Genomic DNA, 14,906 nt, shown 5'->3' with positions numbered 1-14,906 from the left:
CTGAACAAAGGTATTTGTGGCTGGGGGATTGCAGCTATAAAGTCATCTCTACCCTTTCAGGATCATTAAAAATAAATTTGGGAGGTTGCTCAGCAAAAACCTTAAACAGATTAAAGTCAAGAAACTTCTATGTGTTTCCAAGGAGGAAGTGGAGTGAGTGATTACTATAAATTTAATCTAGAATAAAAAACATTCAGCCTTTAGCATACTACCTTTAAACTAGTAATTTTTCTTAGACTGACCAGTGGATTAAGCTGTTGAGAGGAATTGCAGAGATTAATTTGGCCTTCTCTGGAAAAAGAGTGGTTATGTTACAGTATTACAAAGAGTTGTTCTGAGTGGTGTTGCCTTAGAGCTTTCTACCAGAACGCATATTGGAGTAGCCTTCCTTTTCTTTAATAATAAAATTACTGTGCTGTCTCTAGAATGCAGGATTCCAATGGGGCTAGCAAGTGGACTTGTACTTGATTCGCAAATCAGCGCAAATCATCATAGAGGTGAGTTAACACTTTTGAAGGTCCAGGCATGCTCCTGAATATACTCAGCAAAGTATTGCAATTCCAGATTCTTCTGGCACCTCATGATATATCTTACAAGATCAGTTCAGCAGTGAATCAACTGTTAGATTTAAAAGCTCTCCAGTTCTGCAGGCACAGAATCTGAGCTGTACTAGGAAGCCCTCATCATTGTATTCTAACAGTGTCACAGGTCCTCTGGCAGTAGCACAAGCCTGAGAGTCAGAAAGTCCTCTGCCAGTGGCTTGCTGGATGACCTGAAACAAATCTAGCTCTATCATTTTGTCCTTTGGGTTCCCTTCTTGAAAATCCACACCAAGTGTTCAAAAGGCTTTTGAGATTTGACATGCCCAAACATGTGGTATGAGCTGTGAAAGTGCAAAGTACATCTGTTGCGAGAGTTTTGTGGAACTAGCTTCCAGAGCAATGTCAGAGTCTTTGATTTACTGAGTTTATCCTAGTATAAAAGTGGGATCATTTGATAGAGAAATTGATAGAATTCTACATGGACAATAGCAAATAAAAGTGTACAGATTACATACGCATGCAGAAACACACATCCTTTCCCTTGAAATAACAAATGACTTATTTTGGAAACCTGATTTCGCTGTGGATCCAACTTTCTTTCTTCATGTCCTCCCACAGTGTTATGAAGGCTTGAAAGCTGTGTTGTCAAACATTTTCAACATCAGTTGTTAACACAGAAACCTCCTTACGCAGAGGGCAGCTCTCTGCCATTAATGCAGACCGCATTTTGTGTCTGATCCTGCTTGCAGCTAAAACTTGTTTAGAAAACTCCAAAGCCTGGTTGTACTGTAGACAGTACATTACATAAAAGGCTGTTATTTTTAAAGTCATTCTTCTGACTATAAAATTTTGCAAGGTAGCAGTTGACTTTCAGTTGCTGACTGCGTCCAAATTATCCCATGTGATAGGTTTGAAGTCCCTAGGGTTTTGGTTTTTTTCAAGACAGATCTGAAAAGAACTGAAGCATTCAACCTCAGCAGCTAGTTACAGCCTCCATTTTTTTCAGCACTCCTATTTACAACCTTGTTTTATTCATATTTTCTACTTAGACTATTGGGAACCCAAGTTAGCCAGATTAAACAATTCTGGAACCTATAACGCTTGGAGCACTGAAACGAAAGAGGATGAACTCCCTTGGATCCAGGTATGGTTGGTGCAACACGTGCTTGACCATTGTTGAGCCTGGGCAATGGCTATACAATCCTGTCCTGTGATTTTCTTGCATCTTGTGTTAGAATGGCAAGTCTTTCTTGCTCGTGCCAGAAAGACTGCTGAGGAAAACCAGAGATGCAGCAAGTTTGACTTGTGATACCATAAACTGTCAACTCCTCTGGAGTAACCCAGGCTCTATCGGTACTGAGGCCCAGTGGCTGACCAGTCACCCTCACACTCTAAGCTGTAACCATTTTGTAGGCAATTGGAGTCATTCCTTCTGCTATTACTTTTCTCTCTCTTTCTAACAGTGCATGTTTATGTAAGTTTGCTATGTGATCATCTGAAGTAGTATAATACTCTCAAGCATTGCTTCAGATTGAGTTGAGGGAGGTTCTTCTATGTCCAGCTTGACACAGCATAACCTGGCTTCAAGCAGTGTATCTTTCAGTCACCTCACTTCCTCCACCTTCTTCTTCCATCACAATCACCTTTGCAGCAGATAACCAATTGCAACTAAATTTAAGGAAGATGTTTCAGAGACAGTTAATTTCCTACAAATCTCATGAAAACTGGCAGCTGGAAGAGGAGAGAATCAAGGCAGTGTTGCAGCTTAAGTTCAACAGGTAGCCATTACGTCTGGCTGATTTGCTAACCGGTCAGTTGACATGTAGTGGCTGGCCTGTCAGGGTGTGTGTGGCTTGGAATTGGTCACCATATTGTGCTTCCTCTCACCCAGCAGATAGTTGGTGGACACTGGAAGGAGGGGGAGAAGGTTGAGAGAATCTGGTGTGGAACTGGAAATGATGCTGGAAGAAGAGAGAATTTCATAGAGGACAAGGTAGTGAGGAGCTGAGGCTACTGCAGGAAAGTGTGCAGAGATGTACAGGGCATCTACCTAAGAATGAGTTCTGCTGCCGATAGGAACATCTTGCTGTTTTGTTTTTAAGTGCTAAGTGCTTTGATGTGATTTGGTGCCGAGCGACAGGACAGGACGCGAGGCAATGGGCACAAACTGAAACACAGACACTTCCATCTKAACATGAGGAAAAACTTTTTCACTGTGAGGGTGACAGAGCACTGGAACAGGTTGCCCAGAGAGGTGGTGGAGTCTCCTTCTCTGGAGATATTCAAAACGCGCCTGGATGCAATCCTGTGCAATGTGCTCTAGGTGACCCTGCTGAGCAGGGGGGTTGGACTAGATGATCTCCAGAGGTCCCTTCCAACCTCAGTGATTCTGTGATTCTGTGATTCAGCAGGAATTGTGACTTCTCGGCACCTCAGAATATCATGTCCTGTTTCTCAGGCTAGATATCCAAAACTAGAGGCAGCTTATGAAAATGTGAATCTTGAATTTCCTTATACAGGCATACCTTGTTTTATTGCACTTCGCTTTATTGCGCTTCGCAGATACTGTTTTTTTTACAAATTGAAGGTTTGTGGCAACCCTGCGTCGAGCAAGTCTATCGGCATCATTTTTCCAACAGCATGTTCTCACTTCGTGTCTCTGTGTCAATTTTGGTAATTCTCACAATATTTCAAACTTTTTCATTATTATTATATCTGTTATGGTGATCTGTGATCAGTGATTTTTGATGTTGCTATTGTAATTGTTTTGGGGCGCCACGAACTGCACCCCTATAAGACGGTGAACTTAATCAATAAATGTTGTGTGTATTCTGACTGCTCCACCAACCGGCCGTTCCCCCATCTCTCTCCCTCTCCTCGGGCCTCCCTATTCCCTGAGGCACAACAATATTGAAATTAGGCCAGTTAATAACCCTGCAATGGCCTCTAAGTGTTCAAGTGAAAGGAAGAGTCGCACGTCTCTCACTTTAAATCAAAAACTAGAAATGATTAAGCTTAGTGAGGAAGGCATGTCACAAGCCGAGACAGGCCAAAAGCTAGGCCTCTTGCGCCCAACAGTTAGCCAAGTTGTGAATGCAAAGGAAAAGTTCTTGAAGGAAATTCAAGTACTACTCCAGTGAGCACCGAATGATAAGAAAGCAAAACAGCCTTATTGCTGATATGGAGAAAGTTTTAGTGGTCTGGATAGAAGATCAAACCAGCCACAACATTCCCTTAAGCCAAAGCCTAATCCAGAGCAAAGCCCTTCAATTCTCTTCAATTCTTTGAAGGCTGAGAGAGGTGAGGAAGCTGCAGAAGAAAAGTTTGAAGCTAGCAGAGGTTGGTTCATGAGTTTTAAGGAAAGAAGCCGTCTCCATAATGTAAAAGTGCAAGGTGAAGCAGCAAGTGCTGATGTAGAAGCTGCAGCAAGTTATCCAGAAGATCTAGCTAAGAGAACTGATGAAGGTGGCTACACTAAACAACAGATTTTCCATGTAGACAAAACAGCCTTCTATTGGAAGCAGATGCCATCTAGGACATTCATAGCTAGAGAGGAGAAGTCAATGCCTGGCTTCAAAGCTTCAAAGGACAGGCTGACAGCAAGAGACCTAGAACTGACAGCAAGAGAACTACAATTAGAAGTGGAGCCTGAAGATGCGAGTGAATTGTTGCAATCTCATGATAAAACTTTAACAGATGAGGAGTTGCTTCTTAGGGATAACTAAAGAAAGTGGTTTCTTGAGATGGAATCTACTCCTGGTGAAGATGCCGTGAACATTGTTGAAATGACAACAAAGGATTTAGAATATTACATAAACTTAGTTGATAAAGCAGCAGCAGGGTTTGAGAGAATTGACTCCAATTTTGAAAKAAGTTCTTTGTGGGTAAAATGCTATCAAACAGCATCGCGTGCTACAGAGAAATCCTTTGTGAAAGGAAGAGTCAATCGACGTGGCAAATTTCATTGCTGTCTCATTTTCAGAAATTGCCACAGCCACCCCAATCTTCAGCAGCCACCACCCTGATCAGTCAGCAGCCATCAACATCGAGGCAAGACCGTCCATCAGCAAAAAGATTACAACTCGCTGAAGGCTCAGATGATGGCTAGCATTTTTTAGCAATAAAGTATTTTTTAATTAAGGTATGTACATTTTTTTAGACATAATGCTATTGCACACTTAATAGACTACAGTATAGGGTAAACATAACTTTTATATGCACTGGGAAACCAAAAAATTTGTGCGACTTGCTCTATTGCAATATTTGCCTTATTGCGAACCCGCAGTATCTCCAAGGTATGCCTGTACTCCTTTCTTCCCCTCTGTAATATAGGAATAGCAGTTCTGCCTAGCACAGGGACACAGACGTTTTTGAGGTGTTTTTGTAGTGCCATGATGAACACTGCAAAATGGCTTCTGATAGTAAAGGCACACACAAATAAATACACAAATGAAATGAGAGAGATAGCATTCTTTTGGACTCTGGCACCTGCCTATATTCCTTCTGAGAGCATTAGTGTTGTGGGTGCCAAAATGCAGAGCTCAAAGCTATTGTGTAAATGCCAAAGGATGAAACTGATTTCTCTGTATGATTTTGGTTTTATAAACACTGTTTGCTGTTCCTAGGTGGACTTTCAAAGAGAAGTTCTAATAACTGGGATACAGACGCAGGGAGCCAAGCAGCTTTTAAGGTCCTTGTACGTCCAGAAGTTCTTTATTGCTTACACCAAAGACAGACGGAAGTTGCTCACCTTCAGAGGAGACAGCTCTGCAGTACAAAAGGTCTGTGCATGCCATAGGGATTGCAACAAGCTAGGTAGCCTCATGAAATGATGCAGTGATGTGACGGTTTTATTTTACCTTAAGAGATAATGGACAAATTAATGGCCTTCAGAGACTTAATAATGCAGCTTGAGTCTCCAAAGCACATTTAACAATCTAACCAAATTCAGATCAGAAGACAAACTGTAGGGTGAGGAACTTCCTAGACTGGGATTTAGATTGGCCCAGTGACCTTGACCGTAGAGCCTGGATTTCTAACAAGCATCTCCCCCCACTTTTATTTCCTAAGCCCATTTCAGTTTTTTGGAGCAAGCAAGAAGCTGAACTAAAAATTAGGCCCTGCCTCATTTGGAACCAGATCCTTCTTCCTTTCCCTCCCTTCCTCCTGTTACAATAGTTGAATTTTAAACTGTCTAAATTGCCTACTGAAGGCCTGTGTAGTAAGTATGGTCACTCTGAGAGGCTCATTTTACACCCAAACACACCACCTCTACCAATTATAGCCCAGTTCCATTTACCCTGAGGTTTCTGTGGTAGAAATCACAAATCAGAAAACCTGCTGTCACTTCTCTCTCCTTTCTGCCTTTTTATTAATGTCTTCCTACAGATTCATATAGTGCATAGCAGTGGGTCACTTATTTGAACTGAGGCCTTTGGGTGATTCTAGATACGCTAGGATGTAACCACCAAATATGCTAAGCTGCTGTGCAGCATGGGCCACTCCATCACAGCGGATGGGGCTAATGGCATAAACAAAGACTGCTTTTGGAACAGAGCAGGATTTTCAGCATCCAGGCTGGTGTTGCTTTAAATTAACTATATGTGGATATATTTTTTTAAATAGGTTTTTGAAGGTAATTCCGATGCCTATGGGATAAAAGAGAACATTATTGATCCACCTATCATTGCTAGGTATGTCAGAGTCTACCCAGTAGAGGCCCACAACAGGCCTACTCTTCGCATGGAGCTCCTGGGCTGTGAAGTAGATGGTAAGAATAGATTGGGGGCTGGTGCTTCCTTCCTGGCTACTTTTTGAACTAATATTTTCTCTGAATGCTCTTGGGCTATGAAAAAATAAAATCAAGTGATGATTTGGGAGAATGTCATGGGAGATATTCTTTTCAGAATTCTCCAGCACTCTGAAAATTGGGCTTCATTCCAGTGTCTCACATTGTGCCCCTTCCTCCCCCTACTCCCAAAGTACTGATGACAATGGAGATTTATCGTCTCCAAAGGAACAGGGTTGAAACAACCCAGATACTTTGGAGAGCCTTACCTGAACAATTGCATGCCTAAGCATTTCAGTTGACTGTGTTGCTGAATGTATTTTTAGTACTATCTGGAAAGAGAAAGTTCCACTTCTGGATGTGTATTTATTTTCTCTCATTCTTTCCCTCTTATTAGATTTCCCTCTTAGATTTTTATGTCATGGTTCACTAAAACTAAGCAACTCTCATAATGTCCCACTGAAGGAAGACCTGATTTTAATATAAGACTTGGGAAATGAAGACATCAAGGGGAATGGCTTGAGTTTGATTGCTGAGCATGCCAGCCATTAAATGAAGCTAAAATTGTGGGTGTTCTCAATTCCAGGGCTGTTGCTTAGGCTATGGCTACTCAGATGAACTGGAGATACATGATGGTTCTCTTAACAGGCTGCTCTGTGCCACTTGGAATGGAAAACGGAGAGATCAAGGATACCCAGATAACAGCCTCTTCCGCTAAGACAACCTGGTTTAAAGTATGGGAGCCTTTCCTTGCTCGTCTCAATCTGAAAGGAAAGATGAATGCCTGGCGAGCCAAGGTAACAATTGAGAAATAAAGAGGGATAAGGACAAGGCAGCTGTTAATAAATTTGTGCTGTCTATGTGTTTATATGCTTCCTGCATGCCGTGTCCTGTACCAGGCATGATAGGGTTGCTTTACAGTTCTTTAGCCATCCTTTGTGGAGAAGCCCATTCACCTCCTTGCCACTAGAAGACTTGCTGGACTTTTGGCAACTGCAATGAAATCATATTTGGAGAGCTGGATGGTGTCCTGTGGGCCAGACCCTCTAGTACTTCCCTGCAAGAATAGCCCTTTTAATTTCAGGAGATGAATACAAGTTGAATATTTGGCTCCAAGGGATTAAAGAAACCTTTCCTGGGTTGGTTTATAGGCAATGCAACTTAATGGATAGTATCTGAGGCTACAGATTCTGCCACTGTTCCACTGGGTGACCTTCAACAAGGCATGTGAGCTCCTGTGCCTGTGAAGTGGAGCTGCATTTCTTTACAATGCACTTTGAGACTTCCTGGAAGCTATTGTTTTATATAAGCATTCGGTATTAGTATTATATATTGCATTACAATCCTGGAGATAAATTTATGTTGTTTTTCATTATTTATTGGAAATGAAAGTGAAAATCTTAAGAGGAGACCAAATACACCATCTGCAATGAAGAAGTTAATTGCGCGGGCCATCAGGAAGGCTGGTGGTTTATGCCTCAGCTTTATTCTTCTGCACTTTGTTTTGATGCAGTCTTAACTATCTTTCAACAGGAATTTTCACTTATGCAAATAAAGACAGACATTTTTGCTAATATACCACCCTTTATCAATTGTAGTCAAACAACAACCAACAATGGCTGCAAATTGATCTCCTCACAATTAAGAAGATAACTGCTATTGCTACCCAGGGGGCCAAGTCCATGTCTTCTGAAAACTTTGTAAAATCCTATGTTATCCTGTACAGCAACCAAGGCTCCGAGTGGAAATCATATACAGGTGGTTCAAGCTCAGTGGCAAAGGTATTGTGCTCAACTCATTGCTTGGTTTTAGATTGTGAGCACCGTCAAGGCCCAAAAGCAGAACCCAGCCAAAAAAACATTCTCACAGGACTTTAAAATGCTAGGGAGCTGGGGGTTTTACTACAGATAACTACATGATATCCATCTGATTTTGATCATAGTAATTTACAGTAGTAAAAGTGCTCCAAATTTGTAGAAAATGCAGTCAACTTTGTGATAAAAGGAACTGACACTTTTTGTAAAGGAAGACATTTAACTTGGATGCACAAAGGATTTCCCAGGATCTCTTTTCAGCTTTTATATACATATATATATATGTGTGTGTGTGTGTGTGTGTATACACATGTAAATGAAATTCATATTAGTGGACAGTTTTGCTGTAACAGAGCTGGAGAGCTCTAGATACCCACAGAGCAGACACAGTACTTTGTAGTACTGTTACCCATGTCACCCTATACTAACCTGACCCACAAGGGCTGTCAGTAGAGGTAAGATAAGAGAGGTTTGTTTTTGTATTCCATCCAAGTTACAATGACAGGTTTTTTTGATGTGAATGGAAGCAGAGGCTGTTTAATTTCTTCAGACTCTGATAGTGCTGGTCTGAACTAGCTTTGACTCAGGAATTTAGGAGGAGACTGGATTTTATTTAAAATCAGAAATAAGCCAGTCCATCTACCCTGGATGGCTAATGCCACAGTTTGGAACTATTTTAAAAAGAAAAAGCAACCTTTTTAAAATGTTGCCTTTTAACTAATGGTGTGTTTGTGTTTTTTCAGGTTTTCACGGGTAATGAAGACAGCAATGGGCATGTCAAGCATTTCTTTAAGCCGCCTATCATGTCCAGGTTTATCCGCATTGTTCCAAGAACATGGTATCACGGTATTGCCCTTCGGGTAGAACTCTTTGGCTGTGATTTTGCTGGGGGTTTGCCTATGGAAAGGAGTGATGAGTGCGGGAGCTCTTAACATTTCTGCAGTCATCATGCAGAGCAACATTTTTTTAAGATCATACTTAGTAGTTTGGATGTATGCTTCATCAAAGGACCTAAATGTTTTGCAAGCAAGAATTGAGAGAGATTTCTTTGTCAGTTTTTTTCATTTCTATAAATATACACAAGAAAATATCTTCTTTTCTATGGAAAGAAATAGCAGCAGTCCCTTCTAGTTTGAATACCATTTCTTCATCCTAGCCGTAAACAGTAGTCTGTCTTGCTCTTTACTTGATTTTAAGTTCTGAATCCCTGGGGACAGAGCTCTGGCCTTAATCCTGAATCCTGATTACCCTTGTTGTGTAATGCTTCTGCGGCACAGATGAGGAATAGAAGGCTACTGGTGAGTCTTCTCCTTACGTAGGGTTGAGAAGAAAAAACAGTGCAGATATGGAGCTGTGGTGCTGCATTCCAGCAACGCCTCCGTAAGAAAGGATTGTAGGGGTGGCCTTGCCCCTGCACATCTTTCATCTGCATTGGGATGGAGGAAGAACGTGTCCCAGGACTGAGGTATATGCAACCCTTTCTTGGAGAATGTCAGTTCACATTATTGATTTGATTTGATTCTTACATACCAAGAACACCTGAAATGCTATGGATTTACTAACAATTGATCTTCAGTGCCCTGGCAAGAGGAGGGAATGTCACCAATATCTTTCTTCTGCTGAAATGAGAAGCGAGGTAATGTAGCTGTGATGATGGTAGGTTGTAGAATGGCAAAGGTAGAAGCAAAACAAGAATCCAGAACTCCTGACTTTCAGTCCCATACAAATTTATAGACCATGGGGAGGAGAGGGAGAGCTCCCTTGAAAAGGAAGTAATTGAGAACCTTAGCTGTTCAGTGAGAATACATTCTAGCAGTGCAGAGGAGGGTTAGATGAGACTGCATAATAAAAACACCTGCATCTTATTTACTGTTTAGCCCTGACAGTGTTTTCACTAATGGAGCTACTATTGTGCAGAAAATATATATGGATTATTCCTGGAATGACTACATCTAGTGGAAATGCATACAGTCCCTGAACTCATCATTCCAGCAGACTTCTAGCTAAGTGTTCAGCAGTACCTTTGGCTTCTGTCCTGTGAACTGTTCAATTTCAGTACTTCCATTTATCACACTAGGCATCCTTCAGCAGAATGGAATACCTGGTTTAATAGCTTGTCTTTGTACCTTACGTAGTGTTATTTCAGTAGTTTCAATTTTTGTGTCTTATAAACTGTGTTATAAAATGAAGGTATAGAACAGGAATGAAAAAAATATAAAAACTAAATGAATATTTTTCTTTTTCCTTTTTTACTGTGTCACAAACTGTTGTCATTTTTCACTGGAAAATAAAGATAACATTCAGCATTAAAAAAGCCAGCATTTTAATCTGTATATTTGCATTGACAGTAGTACCTCTTTGGCAAAAATTAGTGAAATTTTGAGTCATAAAAGTAACATTTTCTGGTTGATAGTAAATTTCAGTGCTAATTAGAATTCCTTTCAGATTGTGAAACTATATGAATAATTGCTTAATTTTAAAAGATCAGTTGCTTGATATTTTGTAATAGCGCTTAATTTATTTTTATGTTTGATATAGCCATGAAATTGCAACACATGCCGTATTCACTAAAAGAAGAAAAAAATCCAAACTCTGGAGCCAGCTTTTACCCTAGAAAACAAGTAGTAAATACTTGTTAACTTCAGCAGAACCAGGATTTTGTGTGATCAGTGCTAACCAATTCTAGTTTAATAAGGCCATGATCTTAAAAGTTTTAAATAATTACTTCATTATGTACATGTAAAGTTAGACAAGTGCCAAGTTGATTGCAGGAGCAGGACCCAATACATCTGCATCAGTTTTACAAGTTGTAGACTGATGCTACTTGCTAAAGGATAGGACTTGATTTTTTTTTTTTAATGGATGTATTTTATTAAATACAAGAAATAAAATTCTATATATAATTTTATCTCTTAAAAAAGCATAGGAGAAATCGAGTAGATTTGTTCATAATTTTCCATGATTAATACTTACATAAAAATGGAATTTGTCAGATATACTATGTGTTTTTAATATATTGGTTTTCTTTTTTTATTTTTTTCATCATGACAAACAGCAAGCCAGAATCATTACAGATTTAAATTTTCCCTACTTGTAGAGTTGATTGTGATAGCCTATCATGCATGCGAAAATGTGGTATTTTAAGTGATGAGATGAAATTTTCTGTTTAGGGTAGAAGAACCCTTAGTTGGTATGAGTGGCGTTCACTCAAATGTGTTCATTTTTAAAGGACATCTAATATTATTTGAAGGATTTATTGGTTAAAATGAAAGGACTTGCAGAAAGTTGTGTTACTGTCATGACAAAGGACGTAAAGCCTTATTTTAGATAAAAAGAAATCAAAATATTTTTCTATGGGAAAGTGTGAGAAGTCATATCATTTATGCTTTTTATTATTTAAGTAGTGTAATATCTAGTAATTAAGAAGATCGGAAACATTAAAAAAACCAAACTCAGCCACTTTGAATGCACATATATTCAAATAAGTAAAAAAAAAAAAAAAAATGTAAAAGTCATTGGCACCATGGGCTGATCTGAGAAATGAAGAACATGATTTTTTATGGAAAAGAGTTTGTAACAGTTACATTTTTTCTTGAAAATCCAGGCTGTGGCAAACTTACTCGCTTATTGTATGCCTTTTATACCAAAGTATTTCCAAATGCAAATGGGGCGTGAAATTCTTGGTGCACGTTTACAGCAAGGAAGGTATGAAAACATATCTGTACTGGATCTGCCAAAGTGAAGGTAAGCTTTGTTTAGTGAGCCATCAGATGACTGGAAAACAAAGAACTCATCATTCGTACAAAGCAGTCAGTTTAGATTGAATCTGCCTAGGCTTTTAGAAATTTTTAGTTAAAATGGTCAGACTTACACGCCCTTTCACAAACCATGGAATGAAATCCTGTGTATGTTGAAATTATTTGTATTACTCACATGGCTTTCAAGGGGAGCAAGAATTCATGCAGTTCTTCCAAACTAAAGAAAAAAGATGCATTTCACAACATAAAGGTTTAAAAAACACAAGATGTTTTGGACTGAGGGAAAAATGTGGTGCCAGAGTTCACAGTATTCACATCTTTCTCTACACATAAATCTGGGTGGATGCCTTCACAATAGTCATAATAATGGGGTTGCTGCACTTTATACTTGTTTCAGCTTCCAGGAGGCCTCAAAGTGCCCAGCAAAGAGCATCCCCAGGTGACAATGGTATATGGATGACTGTGCATGAAGTCCCATGCTTTTCTCACTAGGGGCTAGGCCATAACTGTTTCCATTTGCTTTCCAGAGGTGGTGGGTGTATGACTTCCTGCAGAGGTTCTGACACTGCCTGTGTCTATGCTGCAGTTGGAAATGGGTGGAAGTACATGCAAATGCAGCTGAGCCGCTCTAAAGTAGTTACCGACAGCAGCACCACAGTAGTTCTTTCTTCAGACCTTGACACATTAGCTCAATATTCAGACAGGTTTGTACAGACTGCGCTGTAAAGTCTAGCTTAAAGCTGATTCAGGCAGGTTCACATGCATTGGTAAGCGCAACCCTTGCTTTTAAAGTAGATGAAACCTCAGTTTTTGCCAGTTTTTCTGCTGCCTCTTCTGACCCTAACACCTGTGCTGTAGAGGTAGCTGAACTGAGTCTGAGCTAGCTCTCACCTTCACCAAGGTTCCCAAGAGTTTGCAAGTGGGTGGTTCTCTCCACACCACTGGTGTAGCAAAGTGTGGTGGAGACACAAAGCTGCATATTATCTATGGATTAAAGTCAATGCAGATCATGTCTCTTGTGTTCACTCTTCCAGAAACCTCCTCAGATGCGCATTAAAATAGAAGCAAAGGTGAGCCTAAGCCCTGGGGCACTTTACATGTTAGAAACGTGACTAAGTGCACATAGCAAAAATAAGGAATTGCCAATGTGAAGTGCCAGGAGACCTCTATGAAGAAAACTTTGTTACACAAGTTGGAATCTGGCCAGGACTCCAAACAAATATCATGCCTGTTGAGCACACTCCCCCATCTCCTGAAATGGCCACAAACATTTGTGGCCATCAGGATTTTAGGACTGTGCCAAGGGGCAACAGAAGGGTTGCAATTTCATGAGCAGTGCTGCTCAGGAGGTATCTTTCATCAGGGGAAAAGGCCTGTGGAAGACATACCTATAGGAGGAAGGTAAAGGTTGTACACATGAACACACAGGTGCTAGGTAAGACTGTTTTAGTATGTTACTACTTAGCACCATGAGATGCAACTGTATCCTGGAGTGACCAATTGCTTTTTTGTATTAGTGGGTCATTCATTCCACATAATCAGTGTTGAATATTCTTATTGCTCTCAATCCTACATTTTGTTTGTTTATTCATGCTAGCTGTGCATCATAACTAGTTTATCCACCCACATTTTCCTATCATGGCTATGCCCTGTTCCCCATTTATTTGTCACACCCAGTACTTTGCATCATGCTTTAATTACAATAATTTCCTCTGGGCAGGGACTCCATCTGCCTGAATGTTTGTACAGCACTTTCCAAAATCGGGCATGGAATCATTCACAGGGTTCCTGGGCACATCTGTGACACCATTGCTAATGGAAACAATACTGTGTTAAGCCCACTGTGAGCCAGGTATGTTTAAAAGGACAGGAATAAGGAATGATCAGTGCCAGAGTTTTTGAATTAACCCGTCATTGCTACGTAATTTTGTAAGTCTCCTGTTCAGAGCCCCAAAATAATCAAAAGGATCAGTCAGGGGGAGCTAGAAGAGACAGACATTCAAGGTTGCGTCCAGTCTTCTGTTGTTATGTATAGATGTAATCTATAGGCCTTTCTGTAAACTAATCACATACCATTTCAGAAATAATTTGCTTTATGGTTCTCACTACTCCTATTGAATCAAATATGCATCCTGGTTAATAGAGTCTGCTTCCTCAAGTTAATTACAACATCCAAAATCATAAAAACATAGAAATCATTTGCTGCCTTTTCTCACATTTGTGTGCCTTTGTTCCATCCATACTCAGCAAAGGACAAATCTGTTTTACTCCCTGCTTTTGGCTAGTGTCTGAGTTATTTGTACCATTGTAATGTTGTCAAATACTGGCTTCACAGGAGTGTGGGAAGCTTTTAACTTACAGAAACTTTTCTCCAAACAACATAGGATGACTTTAAGGAAACTTTTCTTGCACATATGTCTTACAAATTCCTCCACATGAACTGGAGGCCAAAACTGGTTAACAGTACCCCTCTCTGGTGCATTTTTATGTGAAACCTATCAGAGTTTATGGTTTGGGTAAGATGTGACCTTAAAATCTTACTGACTCTGAGATTGAACTGTGCATTTAGATGAATTGCTTGGGTCTCACACTGATTCAAACACCCTCAGGGTGATTCCACCCTAGATTCAGACAAAAGGGATGTTTAGTCCTTAGCACTAAGGAAAGGAGCAACAGTGTCCTGCTGAAGGGCTTGGTATGATTTTTTTCTTACAACATGCCAGCAGCAATTTCTGAGATGGATTTGAAAATTTGGAGAGTTCTTGGCAAGTACAAATTTCAAGCTTCCTTTGTGCAAGAGAGGAGCAGGGAAAACACAGCTGGGATGTCCCATGGCTGGCAGAAGAGCCCTCTGGCATACTACAGCCCCAAGTTGTATGGAAGTGAGGTTTCTTCTAAAGAGGCTTTATGAGGAATACCCATACACCCTGAAAGCAGTTCTGAGTGGCCAAGTAACCCAGCACAGATGTTATCACCAAAGGAGTGAACTAGTAAGGGACCATGG

At 40.2% G+C, this 14,906-nt stretch overlaps 1 protein-coding gene across 5 annotated transcripts in view; it reads left to right on the top strand.

Annotated features, from left to right (window-relative positions):
- F5 (coagulation factor V) overlaps positions 1–11,067 on the top strand; it is a 44,653-nt gene extending 33,586 nt beyond the window's left edge. For 4 of the 5 annotated variants that reach the window (XM_026075899.1, XM_026075901.1, XM_026075903.1 and 1 more), the window contains 8 exons: positions 426–497; positions 1,592–1,686; positions 2,434–2,535; positions 5,168–5,323; positions 6,168–6,312; positions 6,979–7,127; positions 7,929–8,111; positions 8,888–11,067. In XM_026075899.1, the coding sequence (XP_025931684.1) occupies positions 426–497; positions 1,592–1,686; positions 2,434–2,535; positions 5,168–5,323; positions 6,168–6,312; positions 6,979–7,127; positions 7,929–8,111; positions 8,888–9,076 (1,091 nt within the window). In that variant the 3' untranslated portion in view covers positions 9,077–11,067. The remainder of the gene's footprint in view (positions 1–425; positions 498–1,591; positions 1,687–2,433; positions 2,536–5,167; positions 5,324–6,167; positions 6,313–6,978; positions 7,128–7,928; positions 8,112–8,887) is intronic. The other variant, XM_026075900.1, reaches the window with a different exon arrangement.
- The last annotated feature ends 3,839 nt before the right edge of the window (positions 11,068–14,906 follow it).

The sequence above is a fragment of the Apteryx rowi genome, unplaced genomic scaffold (assembly GCF_003343035.1).
Source record: "Apteryx rowi isolate R43461 unplaced genomic scaffold, aptRow1 scaffold_413, whole genome shotgun sequence".
Classification (NCBI taxonomy): domain Eukaryota; kingdom Metazoa; phylum Chordata; class Aves; order Apterygiformes; family Apterygidae; genus Apteryx; species Apteryx rowi.
The sequence above is the reverse complement of the archived record's forward strand: the minus strand, read 5'-3'. Positions and strand labels throughout refer to the sequence as shown.